Source organism: Myotis myotis, unplaced genomic scaffold (genome assembly GCF_014108235.1).
Source record: "Myotis myotis isolate mMyoMyo1 unplaced genomic scaffold, mMyoMyo1.p scaffold_m19_p_15, whole genome shotgun sequence".
In the NCBI taxonomy this organism is placed as follows: domain Eukaryota; kingdom Metazoa; phylum Chordata; class Mammalia; order Chiroptera; family Vespertilionidae; genus Myotis; species Myotis myotis.
Window position 1 is genome coordinate 25,599,389 of NW_023416319.1, and position 21,086 is coordinate 25,620,474.

The 21,086-nt window shown below is 44.1% G+C and overlaps 1 protein-coding gene and 1 pseudogene across 4 annotated transcripts; both read right to left on the bottom strand.

The window, feature by feature from the left end:
• Positions 1-644: 644 nt before the first annotated feature.
• Positions 645-20,842, bottom strand: LOC118669982 (annotated as a pseudogene). The gene is made up of 2 exons (XR_004972188.1): positions 20,736-20,842; positions 645-2,353 (listed from the first exon to the last, which is right to left on the bottom strand). The product of XR_004972188.1 is annotated as an interferon-induced protein with tetratricopeptide repeats 1-like (transcript).
• IFIT3 (interferon induced protein with tetratricopeptide repeats 3) lies at positions 15,004-20,861 on the bottom strand. Of its 3 annotated transcripts, none has more exons than XM_036336668.1 (2): positions 20,736-20,861; positions 15,004-16,935 (listed from the first exon to the last, which is right to left on the bottom strand). In XM_036336668.1, the coding sequence occupies exons 1-2, from the start codon at positions 20,738-20,740 to the stop codon at positions 15,522-15,524; spliced, it is 1,419 nt and encodes a 472-aa protein (XP_036192561.1). In that variant the 5' UTR covers positions 20,741-20,861; the 3' UTR covers positions 15,004-15,521. The 3 variants fall into 3 exon arrangements, with proteins under 3 accessions (XP_036192561.1, XP_036192562.1, XP_036192563.1); XM_036336669.1 differs by having other exon boundaries at positions 20,646-20,784; XM_036336670.1 differs by lacking the exon at positions 20,736-20,861 and adding an exon at positions 17,818-20,136.
• Between the last annotated feature and the right edge of the window lie 225 nt (positions 20,862-21,086).

Here is a 21,086-nt window from a genome sequence, read left to right on the forward strand (position 1 = left end):
AAGGGAATTGCTTCTTCACTTTGTGCTCTTTGGCTTATGAAAGATTTCATGGAAATGCTTTACTCTTCCATGGGGGCGGGGCTGTAAAGAAAAGTTCTGCCATCTCCCTATCTGCCTCAAAAGCAGGGCGTCATTTCCTAAAGTTGATCCCCCTCCCCTTCTTCCAGAGAGAAGGTGACCACCTGAAACAGCTCCAGGTCCTTCTCAGTCCAGACTCACTATCTCTCAGTCCAGACTCACTACCAAGTGAGCCTAGATAAGAAACCTTACCAGCTAGCACTATCTTCCAGTGGTTTAGCCCCATATACTTACCTTCCTACAATTTGACACCCTGAAAACTCAGTTCTTTTCCTTTGTCTTGTCACTTCTCTGAAAATGTATTGTTCTTTTGTTAAGATGCTATAGAAGCCCAAGATCTAACCACCTCTTTGAGTTACTCCTCACTGGGTACTCCCATGTGTATGTAAGATGCACATGTTTATCAAGTTTTGTTTGTTTTTCTCTTCTTATTCTGTCTTTCTTAGTCTAAATTATGGGGCCTCAAGAACCCTAAGATGGGTCGAGGAAAAGAATTTTCCTTACATCACCATAGTATATTTGGTATCTAGCACTGAAAACTATTTGTTGATCAAATGAATAAATCATTTTACTCTATGTAAGTGCTTTATTTGCTACAAATTTACTTAACAAACTGTTATTTCTGTTACATAACATTCACAGAGAAATGGTTAATGTCTCTTGCTTTCTCACACACGCAAAGGCATATATACTCAGCTTCACTGTTTTTTGAATACAAGTAGTATTTTATCAGGCTTGAGTGATTGTTCAAAAGTTACATGGTTTTGAAAGCAGCAAGCAGAGAAGATGATTAGTGCACCTTAACGTAAAATCAAACAAAATGTCCACGTGGTCCATATTTCAGCGCCTCGGGAGCATGTCCCCGAGTTCTCGGTCAGCAGCCAGCCTCAGGGCCCGCTCATAGCACTCCAGGGCTTTATTCATTTCCCCTTTCAGTTTGTAGGTGAGCCCAAGGATGCCCAAGCTTTCCATGTCTCCTGCGTTTCTTTGAAGTTTCCTTAAAACCACTTTCTCCAAAGCACTGATACTTCTATCTCTTACAGATGATGGCTTTTCTATTTTTATTGCTTTTAAATAATAGATAATTGCATCGACTTCAGATTTCTTTTTTAATTCCTGAAATCGACCTTGCTGGAAATATATCTCTTGCATTTTTTCTTCTTCAAGTGATTTCATGCAGAGCAATTTTTGATAAGCGTCTTCAGCTTTTCTGCTATTGCCTGCAACTGAATACATATCTGCTAGGTGCATATAAGCCATTTCAAATGTTGGCTTTTGTTCCACAGCAAATTCAAAATGAGATATGGCTAATTTTGTTATTCTGTCTATATTTTCTCTATCCCGTCCTCTAAGCTGCCAGTTTGTAGCTTTGCTTATTTTATAGACTTGTGATCTATAGCAAAGCCCTATCTGGTGATGCAGGAGGGCAGAGGAAGGTGTTGCCCGCAAGGCCATTTCTAAGAGCTGAAGAGCTTTTTCTATAAGGCCTTTTTTTCGGTAAAACATGGCCACATATCGAAAGACATAAGCCTGTGAAGTCATTTTGGCCAGTGCTTCTTCAATGTACTTTTCTCCCTCAGCTTCTTGTCCTATATTCTGAAGTTTCATGGCGAGGAGACACTTAATATATGCATCTTCTGGATTTAGCCTGATGGCCCGTTTTAGGGGCTGCACACAAAATGCCTTACGAAAGCGTAATGTTGTGTTTAAGCTATCCAGACGATAGACAGCAATTGCATACCCAGTGCTGAATTCAGGGTTTTCAGGGTCCACTTCCAGAGCCTTCTCAAAGCAGGCTTTAGCCCGTTCATAATTCTTTCCTCCACATTTCAGCAAGGCCCATCCTTCCTTACAGTCCATCTCAGGGCATTCCATTGTGTAGCAGGAGGGGCTGGCAAACTTCTTGCAAGTGTTCTCCACCTTGTCCAGGTATATCTGAGCGTCTGCCAGTCTGCCCATGTGGTAATACAGCCAGGCATAGTTGCCCCAGGTAACCAGCTTTATTGCGCCTGACTGGGGGATGTGCCCTGCCTGCATTAAGTCTTCAGCTTCTTTCAAGCTCTCCAGGGCCTCCTTATTCTGGCCGTTCAGGTGTTTCACATAGGCCAGTAGGTTGTGTATTCCCACATTGAAGTTGTTGTCTAGGTACTCAATCTGATCGAGGACCCTGTTTTCTAAATCATGCAGTTCAGTGTCTTCAATGTGCAACTTCCATGTAAAGTGACATCTCAGTTGAACAAGTTTGTCCTCGATGAGATTGTCATTTAATTCATCACTGTAAAAAGATACAATAATTATATGTAGTTCTTCAGGAGCATTTGGAAGTGAAGCCAGAACTTTGAGTAGTCAAATATTACCCCCACGTGTTCCTGATTCATTATCAATAGAGCATCTCCCAGGGCTCTATGATTGTGTCACTGGGACAGAGAGCAGGTTGACATAAAAACCTTGGGAAAATGCTAATCACTTTATGGTTCCACCATGAAGAGTATGAGCAAGCAATCTGAAAGAGATTAGTTGTTCTCATGTCGAATAATTTGAGCACCACTCTCAATACTGCAAAGCCCTTCTCTCCTGACCTTTCTCAACATTGTAGTGCATCACTAATACTGTCTGAAGAAATGTGGACAGAGGGTTCACAGAAGGGTAATTCCATACTCATCTTTTCCATATTCCCTACATATAAACATGGTTTGGTTTTCTGACTTCTCAGGAAGAGTTCTGAGCAAAATATGGTATGAGAACCAAATATGGTTTCATGAATACTTAAACCGGGGTGGAGAATTGTGGTACTACCCTGACATCTATGCTTGAGTGAACTTACTCAACCAATTCCTGAAATACTGAAAAATTGGTGGAACCGCTTCTCAATGATGAACTTACTGCACATGCACAGGTCAGAAGTAGAAGGATGAGTAAACAGTTGTGCCTATGCAAGGAAGCCGTAAGTCCCACTTCTGGAATTCAGTGAGCCTGCTGTCAGGTAACCCTGCAGCATAGTTATTAACAGGAACTCAAAATCTCAACAATTATAGTGAGCTTAGCTACCCATGGGAAAGGGAGAATAATAATGAGTCAGTGGGACAAGAAGTTTTCTTTCCATTATTCAAACCTCCTCTGAAGTAAGCTGACATTCTCTTTCCCTTCCAAGAACATGAGAGAAATAAATTTCTCTAATACTTGAAAAGGTCATCCTCACATCCTGTGTAGCTATATTACATCTGTGTCTTCAACCAATTACCTTATATTCCATACTCAACATATCTTCCACCCGTTAGTCCCAAGGAAAGATCCCAGAGGGAACCCTGATGAATTTTTTTTTATCTCAATGGATAGCAATTTTTGTATAAATCTTACCATCCTGACTCACAATATGTAATCTAATCACAAACAGACTATGTAACATTCCCTTTTGAAAACAACGGTAGAGAGAAAAGCCATAAATCCAGGTGAGCAGAGGATTCTCAGGCATACTACTGCCTTTGCAAATACAGTTGGCAGCTCAGTATGATCCTCTCATTTCTCCCCAAGTCTTGACATCAAAACTCCCCATACTGCCAAGCCACCTTCCCCAGGCCTCAGCGGTGATGTCCTGATCAGAGTTTGTTCTTTCTTAAAGTCATACCTGAGTGGTTGACCACTCAGGTGAAGAAGACATACAGTGACCTTCCTTTTCACCACCTAACTGTGGCCAAGAAATATTTCCCAAGTGAAGCATGTGTGTGCCTGTGTGGATTTGGCAGCAGTCCTGATTCTGTGGGACTCTGGCTCAGCTGATTAGTTGATTCTATGCTGCACAGTGTGTATCTGGCATAAACAGACCCATGAACCACACAGGACAGAGTAGCATTAAGGAGAGAGAAAACAGATAACAAGTGTGTAAATGTGTCTGTGTGTGTGTTTACAAATAGAAAAGAGCAATGAAAACTAGAGAGGGAAAAATAATTTCTAATAGACAGGGTTCCTACCTGAAGCAATGAAACTTAAGCACTGAAATATGAGTTCAATGTCAGGATTCAAGGACCAGCTCTGTGTTTGGTTGAAAAGCTGGATGAATTGGATTTAATTGAAACTCAATTAGTTGCCTTATCAGTGCAGTAGATAGATTGGCCTTGGACAATAGTTTGCAATCTTGGCTGCAAACTAGGGAAATCCCATGTGAATCTTTAAATATGTACAGGGTGTCTCCAAAAAATGTATACACAATGGTTATATCTGAAAAGAAAGAAACACCAATTGAGCTATCAGGAAAAAAAAATGTGTATACATTTTTTTGGGACACCTTCTATATGCCTGAGCTATCTTCTAGTTCAATGAATCAGTCTCTGGGTGTGAGGCCCAGGCATCAGAATTATCAGTAATTTAAAACAAACAACAACAAAAAAAGACAGAAGGCCCCAAGGTAATTTTATTGTGTAATCATGGCTTAAAATCACTGAGCTAGATTTTTGCTGCTCAGAGTGTGGTCTCTGCACCAGTAGCAATAGCATCAACTAAAGCTTATTAGAAATGCAAAATGCCAGCCCCCTCCACGCACCTACTAAATTAGAGTCTTCGCCATGTTCAGGTGATTTGTTGGTATATTAAAGTTTGAGAGGTACTTTGTTAGATGATTCCTAGGCCCTTTTCAGGTTTAAATGCCATGGAGGGTGGACAGGGACTCATTCTATACGTATCTATCTTTCTATGAGGCTCTGAATCAGTAACTTAATTTCTCTGTGCCTGGTGTCCCTGTGTGCACCTGAATAATTCACACAATATGATAAAGGAATGTAGATCAAAGTGTTTTGACCTCTACACAGAGTGTCTGGTGTTTGCTTTGGAGATTACTCATGCTTGCAAACGTGTGCCAACCATCCATAGAGAAAATGCTCAGCCACCACGAACTACTCTGCTCTGAAAGTACCAGTAATTTTCATACCATCTCAGGGGTCTTGGTGGCTATCTTTGGCTCACCGTGATTTACATTTCTGATTGACTCCCATGTATTCCAGTTCTAACTGAATTTTCATGATTACAGGTAAGATCCCTTATCTGTAACAGACCATAGGCTGAGGCCATGTTGAGATCCTGAGTGGCCATGGAGTAACATGTAGGGGGGCTGTCTTTCATTGGTACCCTTAGCCTCCAGCTCAGCCAGTCTCTCTATATTGGGGGGTCTATCTCCTGAAGGTGGGGGGACGTGACCAATCTCTGTCAGGACTGGTGATTGCTCTAGAAGAGTGATTCTCAACAGGAGGTGTTTCCCCCCCCCCTACCCCCCCCCCCCCCCGCCAGGGACCCATTGGCAATGTCTGGAGGCATTTTTGATGGTCACAAGTGGAGATGGGGATGCGAAGGATATCTAGTGGGCAGAGGCCAGGCCTGCTGGTGAACATCTGACAATGCACAGGACAGCCCCCACTACAAAGAATTATCTGGCCCCAAATGGCAATAGTGCCAAGACTGAGAAACACTAATTTGTTCTGAAAGAACTTTCTGCAGTGATGGAAATGTTCTAAATCTGTGCTGTCCAAGGTGGTAGCCACCAGCCCCAGGTTACTATTGAGTACCTGTAATGAAACTAGTGGGTCTGAAGAATTCATTTCTAGATTTTATTTTAATTAATTTAAATACCTATGTAGTGGCTATGGGAATGAACAGCATAGCTTTAGATAAAGGCCGGCACTGTGAGGTGCTTGGCTTGCTCCACCCACCTGGATGGAAACAGCAGATGACTTAGGAGACCTCAATTTCTTGAGAGTGCAGGTTTTACATCCTATACAGTTCATTGAGCAACTGCCCGCATTTCCTGGGCACTGTGATCTTTGGCTATATATGGGGAAATACACATGTATTCCTGCTCAACAGGAGACTAGTAATGCCATTCTCTCTGCCATTTCTTCCAATACAAACCACTTAAACGATCTGTGTTCTTGTGTCTAAAGACTTCATATTACTCCAGGTAGAAGTTGCTACAGATGATGGCAGTAAAGAGTGCAGGCAGCCCGTTTATTAAAAAGCATGATCTGCAACAGACTGGCGTATTTGCGGGGGAGGAGGAGATTAACCAATGAACTTATATGCATCTATGCATAGACCAAGGACAGACGGTAGTTTGGGGAAGACCTGGGAAGGGGACTGGAGCAGAGTGGAGGGGGTCAATGGGGCGAGGGTGTGCATGTGTGTGGAATGGGACATCTGTAATACTTTCAACAATAAAGACAAATGTTAAGAGGAAAAAAAACATGATCTGTTGTCCATAGTATTCCCTATGGCTTCTTAACCTCCCTCCGTCAGCTTTTTCATAAACATTTTGAAGTTTCTTGACAAAGATAGCTCTAGCGTACCAGTTTTCAGGGCTCAGCCCCATGGCCCAGTTTTTAGGGTTGGGGAGACAGTTCATTGGAATGCCAACAACCTGGGTTGCTGGGCTTCTCTTCCAGAACTTTTCTGAAACACATCTTAACCCTTTCATTGTACTGTCCTCCACATTATTATTCTGCCAATTCCTTCTCACAAGCAATCTCTAGATGCTGGATTCTCAGACTTGCAAACTTATTGCAGTACTTTCTGCCTTGGCTACGTAAGCCTGTGCTTCTAAGATCATATCAAGCGACGTAATAAAACCAAAATCCAACACCCACTCATGATAGAAACTCTCGGAAAACTAGGATCAGAGGGGAACTTCCTCAGCTTGATGAAGAACACCTACCAAAACCTGTAGCTAGCATCACATTTAGTCACAATTATACGTAATAGTGAGAAAGCAGATGCTTTTCCTCTCAGGTCAGAAACAAAGCAAGGATGTTCCCCCTCACTAGTCCTATCAATATCACACTAGAATTCCTGGCTAATGCAATAAGACAAAAGGAAAATGAAAAGTATACAAACTGGGATGGAAGAAATAAAACTGTCTTTGAAAATGACATGATTTCTACATAGAAATTCCCAAGGAGTCAATAAACAAACTTTTGGACTTAATGTGCAACTATAGTAAAATAAAATAGAAGGGTAATATGCTAATTAGACTGGGAGACTTCCGGACGTCATTCCGGACAAAGCCGTGGTGGCAGGGCCGCGGCAGAGGCGGTTCGGGGCGATCAGGTGAGGAGGGGAGAGCCATTGGGGGTGATCAGGCTGGCGGGAGGTGGGGCAGTTGGGGGCAAGCAGGCTGTCAAGGGGGGGGCAGTTGGGGGTGAGCAGGCCAGCAGGCAGAGTGGTTAGGGGCGATCAGGCAGGCAGGCAAGTGAGCGGTTAGGAGCCAGCAGTCCCAGATTGCGAGAGGGATGTCCGATTGCGAGTTGGACATCCCCCGAAGGGTCCCAGATTGAAGTGGGTGCAGTCTAGGCTGAGGGACACCCCTCCCCCCATGCACGAATTTTGTGCACCAGGCCACTAGTAGTAAAATAATAGGTTACAGGGTTATTATACAAAAATCATTGACTATAATTTATATCAGCAATGAACAATTAGTTTTTGAAATTCAAAACAAAAAACACTTATAGTAGCAGCAGACCCTTCCTCCCCCAAAAACAAACAAACCAAGAACCACTTAGGGCCCTGACCGGTTTGGCTTAGTGGATAGAGCATCAGCCTGCGGACTGAAGGGTCCCAGGTTCAATTCCGGTCAAGGGCATGTACCTTGGTTGCGGGAACATACCCAGTAGGGAGTGTGCAGGAGGCAGCTGATCAATGTTTCTCTCTCATCGATGTTTCTAACTCTCTATCCCTCTCCCTTCCTCTCTGTAAAAAATCAATTAAAAAAAATATATATATATATATCACTTAGGGATAAATCTAATAACATATGTAAAAGATTCATATGAGAAAAAGTACAACACTCTGATGGAAGAAATCAAAGAAGAGCTATTTTCATATTAATCAAATGGAAGAGTAAATATGGTTAAGATGCCAGTTTTTCCCAAAATAATTTATATAATTTAAAAAATCCCAATCAAAATCTCAGCAAATTATTCTGGATATCAAGAATATGTTTCTAAAGTTTTACAGAAAGGCAAAAGACCTAGAATAGACAACACAATGTTAAAGAACAAAGTTGGGATCTCACACTACCCCACTTCAAGACTTACTATTGAGCTACAATAATCAAGACAGTGTGATACTGGCCAAAGAAGAAACAAACGGATCAAGGAAACAGAATAGAGAGACCAGAAATAGGCCCGCACAAATATAGACAACTGATTTTTTGACAAAGGAGCAAAAATAATTCAATGAAGAAAGGATAATCTTTTGTGCTGGAGCAACTAAACATCTATATACAAAAACAGAACAAGAATCTAGACGCAGCCTTTATACTCTTCACAAAAATTAACTCAAAATAGATCGTAGACCTACATAGAAATGCAAAGGAGATATCACAAGATAGAATCAAAGTGACCTTGGATTTAGCTATAAGATTTTAGATACAATACCTGAAGCACCATTGATGAAAGCTGGTGATAAGTTGGACTTCATTATTAATGAGTTGGATTCTATTTAAAGTAAAACTTCTGCTTTGTGAAAGACACTGTTAAGAGAATAAAAGCACAAGCCACAGGCTGGGAGAAAATATATGCACAATACCTGTCTGATAAAGGACTTGTATCCAGAATACACAAATAATTCTTTAAACTGAACAAGAAAACAAAAATAAAAACAATTTAAAAATGGGCACAAGCCCTAACCAGTTTGGCTCAGTGGATAGAGACTTGGCCTGCGGTCTTAAGGGTCCCAGGTTCGATTCTGGCCAAGGGCATGTACCTTGGTTGTGGGCACATACCCAGTAGGGGGTATGCAAGAGGCGGCTGATCGTTGTTTCTTTCTCATCGATGTTTCTAACCCTCTCCCTTCCTCTCTGTAAAAAATCAATAAAATATATTTTTTAAAAAGATAATACAAATGGCAAATAAACATATACTAGTAAAAAGGTGCATGTCCTTTACTTGCCCTTGGGGTGTTGCAAATTAAAACAGCAGTGAGCTAGCACTGCACACCTACTAGAATAGCTAAAATCCATAACACTGACACCACCAAGTACCGATGAGGAGGTAGAGCAACAGGAACTCTGATTCATTGCAGGTGGGAATACAGAATTGTCCAGCTACTTTGGAAGACAGTGTGGCAGTTTGTTACAGAACTAAACAAACATCCCCTTACCAATCCAGCAACTGTGTCCCCAGGTATTTACCCAAATGGGGTGAAAACTTATGTTCACACAAAACAGGCACAAGAATGTTTGGAGAGGCTTTATTCATAATTGCCAAAATTGGAAGCAATCAAGATGTCCTTCAGTAGGTTAGGGGATAAACAAAGGTTGGGGTGTCCAGACAATGGACTATTATTCAGCAGTAAAAATATATGAGCTATTAGCCACAAAAAGATACGAAGGAACCTTAAATGCATATTGCTAAGTGAAAGACGCATCTAAGAAGGCTACATACTGTATGATTTTTAACTATATGACATTCTGGAAAAGGTCAAACCATAGAAATAGAAAAAATGATCAGTGGTTGCCAGGGGGTTAGAGGGAGTGGGGAATGGTGGAACACAGGGCATTTTTAGGGCAGTGAAACCCTTCTTATGATAGTGGCATGGTGCATACATGATGTTACATACAATACAAAAAAAATGAACTCCAATGTGAACTATGGATTTTAGTAATGTATTAATATTGGTTCATCAGTAGGAACTACAGAACCACAGAATGCAAGATGTTAATCTTAGGGGAAACTGTACAGTGGGTGAGGGTGTGGAGCAGGTGGTATATTAGAACTGTACTTCCTGTGCATTTTTTATAAGCCTAAAAGTGCTCTAAAAATAAAGTTTATTACGTGGGGAAAAATGACTTGCAATAAGGGCAATAGGGAGATGGCTCTGATCATAAGGTCTACAAATGTCTCAAGGATTAGTCAGAAAAGCGCTTTTGTTTTCTGTGGAGTAAACAAGGCTAGAAAGAGCTGGGTGTGGGCAAGGAGGGTTATGGTTGGCCAGATCCAACAGCTGAGCAGGAAATATTTTCCCATGTCCTCAGCGAGATTTTGAGAGGGACTGTTTGGCATTCCAGTGTGTTTGATCTGAGGGGTGAGCCAGATTTCAGGGTCCGGGAGGCAGGGGAGGGACGACTTCATGTGTTTCTGGAGACAGGATTCACCATACCACTCTATGAAGCCGTAGAAAAAATGATTGACTTCATGATGTCAGCAAATTCATTCTGTCAGGTTTGAGACCTGCAGAGAGGGATTAGATCTGCCAATGATTGCCCTCGCCGGTTTGGCTCATTGGATAGAGTGTGGGCCCGCAGACTGAAAGGACCCGGGTTTAATTCTGGTCAAGGCACATGCCTAGGTTGTGGGCTCAATCCCCAGTAGGGGGCGTTCAGGAGGCAGCCAATCAATGATTCTCTCTCATCATTGATGTTTCAATCTCTCCCTTTCCCTTCCTCTCTGAAATCAATATATATTGATGTATACATGCACACACACACACACAGACACACACACACACACTCTAGAGGGCCAGTGCATGAATTCATGCACCAGTGGGGTCCCTTGGCCTGGCCTGTGGGATCAAGCTGAAACTAGCTCTCTGACATCCCCCAAGGGGTCCTGGATTGTGAGAGGGCACAGGCCAGGCCGAGGGACCCCACCAGTGCAGGATCAGGGCCGGGGAAGGATGCAGGAGGTTGGCCAGCTGGGGAGGGACTGTGGGAGGGCTCCAGGGCGTGTCTGGCCCATCTTGCTCAGTCCCGATTGGCTGGACCCCAGCAGCAAGCTAACCTACCGGTTGGAGCATCTGCCCCCTGGTGGTCAGTGCATATCATAGCGAGCGGTTGAATGGCCTTAGCATATCATTAGCATATTACGCTCTGAATGACCGGACACTTAGCATATTAGGCTTTTATTATAATAGACACACACACACACACACACACACATACACACACACACACACACACACACACACACACACACACGGACCTGCAAATGGTTTATCAACACTGCATGATAAGCCTCAATCACCTGGCTGCCTCTGGGAGCCAGTTTTCTTTGTGCTTTGCTGCTGCTGGAAGAAAAGCAGCTGACTCTTGAAATCTGGAATTCACACGTCCTGACTGCCTGGCCCTGACTCCAAGCTGAAACCTGGGCAGGGCTGACTGCTGCTGGGCTGTTTCAGCCGTGGCTTGTCCTGTGTTGACCTGAAAGAGGGCTCAGCGAACAGAAGCAAACTCTGGGACATTCCCACTTTTAGGACACCCCTCCATGGGTGTGGTTGTATTCTGCGGTTTTGTAGTTCCTACTGATGAACCAATATTAATACATTATTACTAAAATCCATAGTTCACATTGGAGTTCATTTTTTTGTATTGTATGTGACATCATGTATGCACCATGCCACTATCATAAGAAGGGTTTCACTGCCCTAATTTACCCTGATTTATAAAAGTACCATGGATGCCTGCACAACTTCCTGGGTCACGAACAAATGCCCACAGGAAAGGGCATGTCTCTGATTGACCATCTGAAATAGATAGTGGCACGTCAGCTCGCTCTCTCTCTCTCTCTCTCTCTTTTTCAATTTTTATTGTAAGGGAGGGAATACATCTTTTTCCACTGTCCATCTTGGGTTCTTTGATGGGGCCCTGAAAATTAGACTGACAAAAAACAGATTAACAAGAGAAAAACAAACAGAAGTTCAATAACATGTGCATCATGCATATTCATGGAGATATCCAGTAGTGAGTAACTCAGAATTTGGGCTTCTATAGCACCCTAACAAAAGGAAAATACATTGGTAGAAAATTGGCAAGACAAAGGATAGGGACTTTAAGCTTCCAGGGGCTGCAGATTGTGGGGAAGTAAATATATAGGGGAAATTAATGGATGGTAAGAGCTAGGAAGACAAGGTTTGTTTGTTATACTCCTTTTGGTACCATCTCCTCTCTGATAATAAGAGTGTTACCCCTTCCTGGTATAGGATCTGGCGGCTGGGGCAGGGGTAGGGGGGTGGAGGTAGTGGGGGGTGTTTACATGGAGAATTTGTCTTCTGCTTTCAGGCTGAGGGGGCGGGCAGGGAGCTCATCCTATGCCTGCTTTTTCCGAATAGGCCTCAGGATACAGAGGCTAGTTACGCTGCTGACCAGTGATTCTTGCTGAAGCCTGCAAGTTGGGAGAGGACACATGACAGGGAGCGTGACCCTCTCCTCCCGCTCCTGACAGATTGAACTCTTGACCCCTCTCCAGGCTCTCTCAATGTTGTTGACTTGCTCTTTTCAGCTTTTCCAAATAGGTGAGGTCTGGGAGAATGGATTGCTAGCCCGACTCCATGGCCCTCACCTTTGTCCTAGTATGCACACCTTCGTAAGGTGCATAGTCTGATTGTTAAATGCAAGTGACCCCAGAAAACAATCACTCTTCTTTAGGCTCACCACATACATGATCAGGATGGAGGGGTGAGGAGTAATGGAAACCCATTTTGAATTTTTTTTAAAAAATTCAGGACTTTGACTCATTTGTAAATACAATGCCTCTTTCTGGTTAAGTTGTATAAAATGTTTTCCTATGAAAACACTTTTGTCTCTCTTGCAAATAGTCTGTCAAAGTTGAAAGGTCTGGGTGAAAGAGAGTGGGGAAAATTGAAAAAAAAGTTATGAGTGTTGAATGAGGCGCTTTGATTTGTAACAATGAAGATAAATAAAAATTCAGCATTTAGGGAGGGACGGGGAAGGGAGGGGCATTAATGATCTTTGTTTTTCAGAACCATTCCGGGAAGCTTTCCTTTCTTTCCGAAGGAAATCTGACCTTTCCAACTTATGCTAGTGCTTGAATTCAGACTGCTGAGCCAATGAACATGGAGGACAGCAATGGGGTGGCTGACTGGGGGCCAGCTCCTGAACATTTCACCCAGAAAACCTTAGATGTCATCTTTACTCCTGAGGCAAATGAACTGGTATCAGGGATGAGCAAATGTTTGGAACTGTCAGGCAGTCCCTCTAAAACCAAGGACTCGACTGATTTTCTTAGACTAGACTGAAACCCCAGGATGGGCAGCCCTACAGTGGAAGGCCACATCTGGGGGGCCTATTAACCTGTACCGCCTGACGGAGGTATGCCCTGCTTGGGATAACTAAACAATTGTAAATTCTGTTTCCAGGGCACCACGTGTATCTTCTGAGATTGTACTTCTTAGGTGTGTTTCTGATGAGCATGGAAGGCAGCCAGGTCAGTCTATTGGTCAGGGTTGTGCTGTGCCACCAGGTAAAAGGGATAGAAAAGAAACTCAAGAAGGAAGTGACCTGACAAAAAACAGACTTTATTAATTAAAGCAGTGGTTCTCAGCCTTCCTAATGCCGCGATCCTTTAATACAGTTCCTCAAGTTGTAGTGACCCCCAATTTCATTGTTACAAATTGAACATAATTAAAGCATAGTGATTAATCACAAAAACAATATGTAATTATATGTGTGTTTTCCAATGGTCTTAGGCGACCCCTGTGAAAGGGTCGTTTGACCCCCAAAGGGATTGCGACCCACAGGTTGAGAACCGCTGAATTAAGGATTCCCTAAAGGGCATAACTGAGGCCAATACTGTAAGGTCTCACACTGTCATGTGGTATGCTATTGATAACACTTGGATGGCAAAGACATCTTGGCTAAGGGCCAAGGGGATGGACGATGCAGATAAGCATTACGCCAGAGACCATGACCTTAGAAAGGCCTGCTTACAAGGTCAGCCCTTAGCTGGCATCTGGGAACTTGGATTTTTGGAGTGTTCTCACCATTCCCTAACCGAGAAGCATGGTTCTTGTTTATGCAAATGATGTGGTTAACGCTGACATCTGCTTTCCTTCTGGGAGTCTGGGATTTTGTTATGTGCTAAGCACAGGGTCCTTATGTAACTAGTCTCCAATGAAACCATTGGCCATGGAGTCTTTAACAAGCTCACAAGAGTTGTCACAATTTGATGTAGGAGGAATCAAGCAGGTGCTGTATGATCCTACTGGGAGAGACTTTGGGAAACGTGTGCCTCATTTTCATTATTCTTAGACCCATGCACCTTTTCCCTGTGCTGATTTTGCTCCGTATCTTTTTGTTGTCATAAATCTTAGCCATGAATATGACTCTGTGTTGAGGTCTATGAATCCTTCTAGTGAAAACCACCAGACCCAGGAACTGTCCTGGGGATTTCTGTTGCTGACTTCTCAGTCTTCTCACTGGAAGAAACAATGCTGCAGCGATTGGGAAATGCTCTCTCCATCTGGTGGAGCAAAGAAAAGACAGGCAAAGACTGGCCTAGTGTGGCTCTCTCTCTAACCTACCCAATTTCTTGTGAGGATTCCCCTTGTAAGACTCTTCTTTCACAAGTGGCATGCCCTTAGGTTCCCAACCCATGGGAACATGGGCTAGGGACACAGCATCAATACTTAGGCATATCTGGGATAAGAGTCTATCTCCTGGTAGATCCCAGTTGCAGGTAAGTTTCCACATACTTTAAGCAGGGGGAAAGGAGCAGGGACATCAAAACTCTTCTGTTTATTATCTCAAATTGGAGTCTGTGTTTCTCCATAACCATGGTGAGTGTGTGTGTGTGTGTGTGTGTGTGTGTGTGTGTGTGTGTGTGTGATGGGAGGCGGGGGGGGGGGGGAGGGGACTGAAATGGTATTTAGCAGGGAAGCAATTGCCAAGGTATTCGTGTGTGCACAGCAACCCTGGTCTACAGCAGCAGCTGCTAACTGGGCACTGGGCTCGGGTTTGGCTCCTGGGCTGCAGTGAGAGTCATAGTTCCCATAGCCCTAGGATGGGGTGAGTGTTAGTTCCAAGGAGGAGCTAAAATGGACATGTTGAGAATAGGGTGTCACAGCCGTAGTAAGTACCCACCATCCCTAACAAGAGAAACTTGGAGAGTTAATATTACTTGTAATCACACATGCAAACCACACAGTTCTATCCTGAGTAGAAATTTTGACATTTATTGTAGCATTATTAGCAACAATACATATTTACTATAGTATCACTATCAAAAATACGTATATATACATGGCTGAGGTCAAGCACAACATGGAAGGTATATTGCAGGGTTTTAGTCAAAAGCTAGTCTTCTAGGAGGCCCAGAAGGTTAAAAAGTAATGGGGTGAGGAGGTGAGATTCTGTTGGTAGGCAGTCTACCAGCTATGACCCTTGGCAAGCAGGGCAGAAACGGGGGATTTCTGGTGAACTGAGTGCAAACTGAGATAATCACACCTCCCAGGGCTGAAGCGCTGTTCCTGGGTGTCATATGTTACAAGACAATTGAGTGTGACTGGTATGGAACAAGGGAGACAGACATGAGAAAACAACTCTCTAACCATTTACCGGAAAGCCATAAACAAGACCACCTCGCTCATCAAGCTCAGATTAGGGAACTCCTGCCTTTCCACCCTTCTCCCCCTCACAACCACCATTCCAGGCTTCCCCCTCTCTGTTCCTTTCACTCCTCTGTGTCAGCTGAGGGATCAGAGAGCTTGCTGAGAGTGGAGCTGCCTGCGTCCTGGCCCACTTCCTCTCTGCCTTCTTCAAGCTCCTCTGCTGGCAGGAAAAAATTGCTTATGCCGGAAGGGCTGTTCCTCAGGAGGTGGCCCAGTTCCTTCTCAAAACATTCAGCTGCTTGCAGCAGATCTCCATTCAGCTTGTGAGTTAATCCTTGGAGATACCAAGAATTCCGTGGAAGCTGCCTTTCAGCTCCGTTCACAGTAGATTTTGTGCTTAAATGATGCTGGACAGGAGTGTCTTCAGACTTCTCATTTTGCTCCTGAAAGTTGGAATAGCCCTGATGCAGTTGTTTTCTCTCTGCCTTATTGAAAGCTGTCTGATAACATTCTTCTGATTCCAGCTCAGTGAGATCAGAATATACATACAGAGGGTTCAGTCCCTTCTCAATAGCTTTATTCGAATAGTCCATAGCAGATTTCCGTAGTTCTTCCATCTTCTCTCTATTCCCACCAGCTTCAGAGTCCTCTGTGCTCTGCATTTGTTTCTCTTTTGCCCGATAGCAGCACGCGATCTGGCGATAGATGCAGGCATTGTTGGGCAAGGATTCCAACACCTTTTGAAACAGTTCAATTGCTTTGTCTAGATCACCTTTTCTTTGGTAAAATTTGGCTGCGCTGCGGAGGACATCTGTTTGGTCAGGAGCTTTCTCCAGGGCCTCTTCTATCAACAGCCCCCCTTCAGCTTCTTTATTTATCTTTTGCAATTTCAGGCCCAAGAGAACTTTGATGTACTGATTGTCGGGGTTGAGCTCGATGGCCTGCTTCAGAACACTGACACAGAACTGCTTCGGTGGTTTATCATCCAGACGGTACATCGCGATTGCCAGCCCGGTGGAGAATTCTGGGTTGTTGGGTTTCTCTTCTAGAGCTTTCTCAAAGCACGCCTTCACCCTTTCATTTCGCTTTGCTCCGCACTGTAGCAGGGTCCACCCTTCCTCAGAGTCAAGCTCAGGACACTCAATGCTGTAAGGATTTGAAAACTTCTCACACACTTGTTTCACCTTGTCTACGTAGACTTGAGCTTCGGAGAGTCTGCCCATGTGATAGTAGACCCAGGCGTAGTTGCCCCAGGTGACCAGACTTCGGAGTTCTGCTTGGTCAGGGTGCTGCTGCTGGATTAACGCTTCGGCTTGCCGCAAGCATTCCAGCGCCTCCTCGTTCTGACCATCTAGGTGTTTTATGTAGGCCAGCAAGTTGTACATTGTAGCTTTGAACTCAGTGTTTAAAAATTCAATCTGGTTACACACTCTATCTTCTAGATCATGGGAGACACTTTCTTCCTTAAGTAATTTCCACGTGAAATGGCATTTCAGCTGTGGAAGGATTTTCTCCAGAGAGTTCTTGTTGACCTCACTGTGGAGAAAATAAACATGGTCACTCTGAGGTGTACCTGCCAAGCATCGCACCGTGGGTGCAATCACAGGTTAATTGTGTGTGTCAACTTGACTGGGCCATGGGATGCCCAGACTTTTTGTTAAACATCAGTTCTGGGCGTATCTGTGTTCCCAGAAGAGCCTAGGATTTGTGCCAGTGGACTGAGTACAGTGGATTGCCCTCCACAATATCCAATCTATTGTGGGCCTGGGGGCGGGGGGCAAGGGGGACAGAGAAAGGGTGAATTTGCTCTCTCTGGTTGAGCTGGAACATCCCCTCAGGCTGGGACTTATACCACTGGCTTTTCTGTGTCTGCAGCTTGCAGACAGTGAATCAAAGATGTCTCAGCCTCCATAATCATGTGAGCCAATTCCTCATAATAAATCTCTCTCTCTCTAGCTTATTTACATATATATGTACAGGGTGGGGCAAAGTAGGTTGATAATTATTCCTATGGAAAATAATACAATAACTGGTAAAGAATAATATAAGAATAAACCATGTTTCACGTACTCACTGTCAACCTACTTTTGCCCAACCCTGTATATATGCATATGTATACATATATATGCATGTATGTATACCAGCATAGGTGAGAATCTTTATTAAAAAAAAAATAAGAGCAGTATTTTAAAAGGCAGGTAAAAAAAAAAAAATGAATGTTTACAAATTAGGTAGAAATAATACAAAAGAGGGTTAAAATTCTCAAAGAGGAAAAGCAAAACACCCAATTGTATAAAGCCTCTTCCCTTGCAAGAAATGCGCATAAAGATGAAGATCCAGTTTGGTTTCTCAGCTGAAAATGTACAAAATAACTTAGAAATAACTTGAGGTCAAAGGCTGTGAGCCCAGTACTTGTACCTGCCTGCTTTTGATCTAAGGAAAGTTGATGACCACAGTGCCAGGCAGAGCTGATGGTAGAAGAGCCAAGAGTTCTCCGTCCTCCATTCACCTTCAAGTGCAAGCCGAAGAAAGACAAGCCTTCAGTGAAGTCTGGGTTCTGCAGTTGCCTGACTGAATTTCCTCCATTGTGGTGCTCAAAAAACTTTACTTCTTGGCCAGCAAAACATGGAAGAGCCTGGAACAACCCTTATCAAATGCTTGCTTCCTCTTCCCAGCTTTTGGGGGTTGGGCCTGACATCAACCTGCAGCTTATCTATGTGTCTCTCATGGGTTCTGTTTTTCTGGAGAACTCTGACTATACACACCCCTAAGTTTTCCTAGACAGAAGAGCAGGTACTTTCCTCTTGCTTCCTGGACTCACTTTTCTGTAGCTATGGTCTGTGTAAAAACCCACAAAGCATATCCCTGCCACCATGTGAACAGACATGCAGGAGGTCGGGTAAGGTGATGAGACGCGAAACCTATGGTGAGAAGAACTGGGATCTCTCTTGTGCTGCTCAGTCACTAAGTCAGGGCTCAGTCCTCACACATTCTGAGGAGTGAGTTTTATTTAGCCATCCATTGACTGTCTACAGGGCTCCTTTTTATGTCACTTGGTGAGCTTTGGGGAATACTAAGAAAAATAAAGGTTATCCTGGCTGTCTCTGCCCCTAGGAGCTCACAGTCAGGTTAGAAGGAACCATGAAAAGAATGAAAACCCAGGGAATGTTTGCCACCATGCTGTGTGATTTAGTCTTTTCTCTTCATCTTCTCCACCATCACACAGGACACATGAAAGCTGGGTTTCAGTCTGATTGAAGCCGTCTCCCCGACAGCCCAGATCCCAGAGAGAGTGAATTTAAGTACATGAAATACTCTGCTTTTTTCACCTTCAAATTTTCATTGTATATTTGTTATTTGTTCATTGACATATTGACATGTTTTTATGTAATTCACATTTAGGATAACATTAACATATTTAACTGAGTAGATACAAATAAATCAACTGAAGATAATTCTGATTTAATTAAAATACCCAATTGCCTTTCTAAACACCAATCCTCCATTTGCCAAGCTTTCCTCGCTTATTAATTTCTATCATGTGTGTGAAAGTGGCTCTAAATACTCTTTATATATATGTATAAAATTCAGTAAGTTCCTGAACAATAATTAAATCAGACATGTGAAGGGAGGACAAGCAAGCAGGTGGAATGATGGCCGCAGTAACTTGAGGAAGAGAATGTCTCCGTTCAGGTGGAACATGGAGTTGAATGCCCTTCCTTCCTGGAGACTATGTATCTAGTAGAAAACTTTGGGGAGCGGGAGTCCCTCAGGTCCAGGAAGATATTTCTCATGGCCTCCAACGGCCGCCTTTAGGTTTTGCTGACCAAAGCAGATAAAAGCAGCACTGCAACTCCTTGGGAAACACCCAGAACCAGCCCGTTTACAGTCTTTCCTCCTTCTCCTGCTCCCCTACCTGGATTGACCTTCTACAGGGCTACCTTTTTGTGTCACTTGGTGAGCTTTGGGGCGCTGCCCACAGACCCCAGCGAAGATGCCTCACCTCCTTCCAGGGCCTGGTGAAAGCCATTACTTGACTAGAATCTTGAAAGTTCCTGGAAGAGGCCCTGTTTAAATGGTAAGAGGAGGAGTTTCCAGAGAAACCTCTGAGGCAGCTTGTACAGGGACTGATGCTGTGAAGGGGCAGGCAGAACTCATGGCCAGTTGTTTGGTCAGAACAGGCACAACCCGAGGAGCCCATCTCTTCCAAAAGTGAGCCAAGGAACTGTCCATAGCAGGGCTGCTCACACTTTCCCATGCACATGGACCACACCACCCGAGGACCTGGCTGAAACGCACTGCTGAACTCAGCAGGTCCGGGATGCTGCCTTTATAACCTCCTCTCAGCGGGGGCTGGATTCAGACCACACGGAGAGTCGCAAGGGCCTAACCACTTTTTGGAAGTGATTTCCAATCACCAGTTTCTCATCCAGAAAAGCCCTTAAACAGGCAAGCCTTGCTTTATAGGAACATCCTTCCCACACCCCCACTGGCCACCCACTTTGGGCTTCCTCCACTCCCATTTACACAAATACTCGGCAGGGAGCATTGAGTGTGTCTAGGAAGTACCTGTGGTCCTCTTTAAATATGTATTCTGTCCCCCCTTCCCTCTCCCCAGGCTTTAAGTCTGATTAGGACTTCAGAATGCGGGGCCCAGTAATTTGCATTCTAACAGGGCACTCTGCTTTATTATACCCGCCAGCTGCAACACAGCTTGAAACTACAACACTCTCTCCCTGCTCACAGGGGAGGTCTGACAGGTTGCTAAGAAGACGCATTCCTCAATTCTGAAAGAGCCAATGGTAAGGTAGAAGCGACCTCATTCTAGATTGCAGTTTTGTAGCGCTGAATTAGTCATTAGCACATTTGCTGAGAAGCAAGCATACTTTAAAAATCACCACCACCACCACCACCACCACCACCACCACCACCACCACGCTCACAAACCGCTGGTTTAGTCTGACAAAATCTAAGACACAAAAGAGGGACCAGGACCTCCGCTGTCCCTCCCCATTGCCCAGATTTTGCCTGGAAGGAGCGGAGCAGGTTAGCCCTCGGGCTCTCTCCAGAAACTCCAGTCCTTGCCCTGCTGCAGCCGCCAGCGCTCCTGCGAGCACCTCCCTCCGTGTCCTTAGGCTGCCAGACTCAGTAAACAGACAGAGCGACAGAAATAAAAACGCAGGAATTGGTCAGAGAGGTTCATGACCAAGTTCAGAGCAACGCATCTGTAATCTATAAGCACACACCGAATCAGGAGGATTCTGGGAGTTGCCCGCCAGAACAAGATTTGTAAGAAATGCTCTCCACTTGCTAGCAGAGAAGGCAGCCATCGTTACCTCATGATGGCGGTGTCCCTGGGATTCTGAGAAGCTGGGGTCCAGGCTGATGTTCTGTTCTGCTGGTGGATCGCAAGCGAGTGCCGATGAGGTTTCCAAGCTCTGGCTCTGGCTCTTAGGTCTGTGCTTTTATGGAGAAGAAATGGAAACTGAAACTGATGCGATGCCGTCAGGATTCCTGGTGAGGAGAAATGAAACTAAGGTATGAGAGCTCAGCTCACTCTCGCCCGGGAATATTGTTCTGCTCAGGTTCTGAAACTGTGTTTGAGAGACTGGAAAAGGCACTAGAGATGGCTTGCAGTTTCCATGCCCTACTCCTAGAGACCTGATCCAACCGGGGGTGGGCTGGGG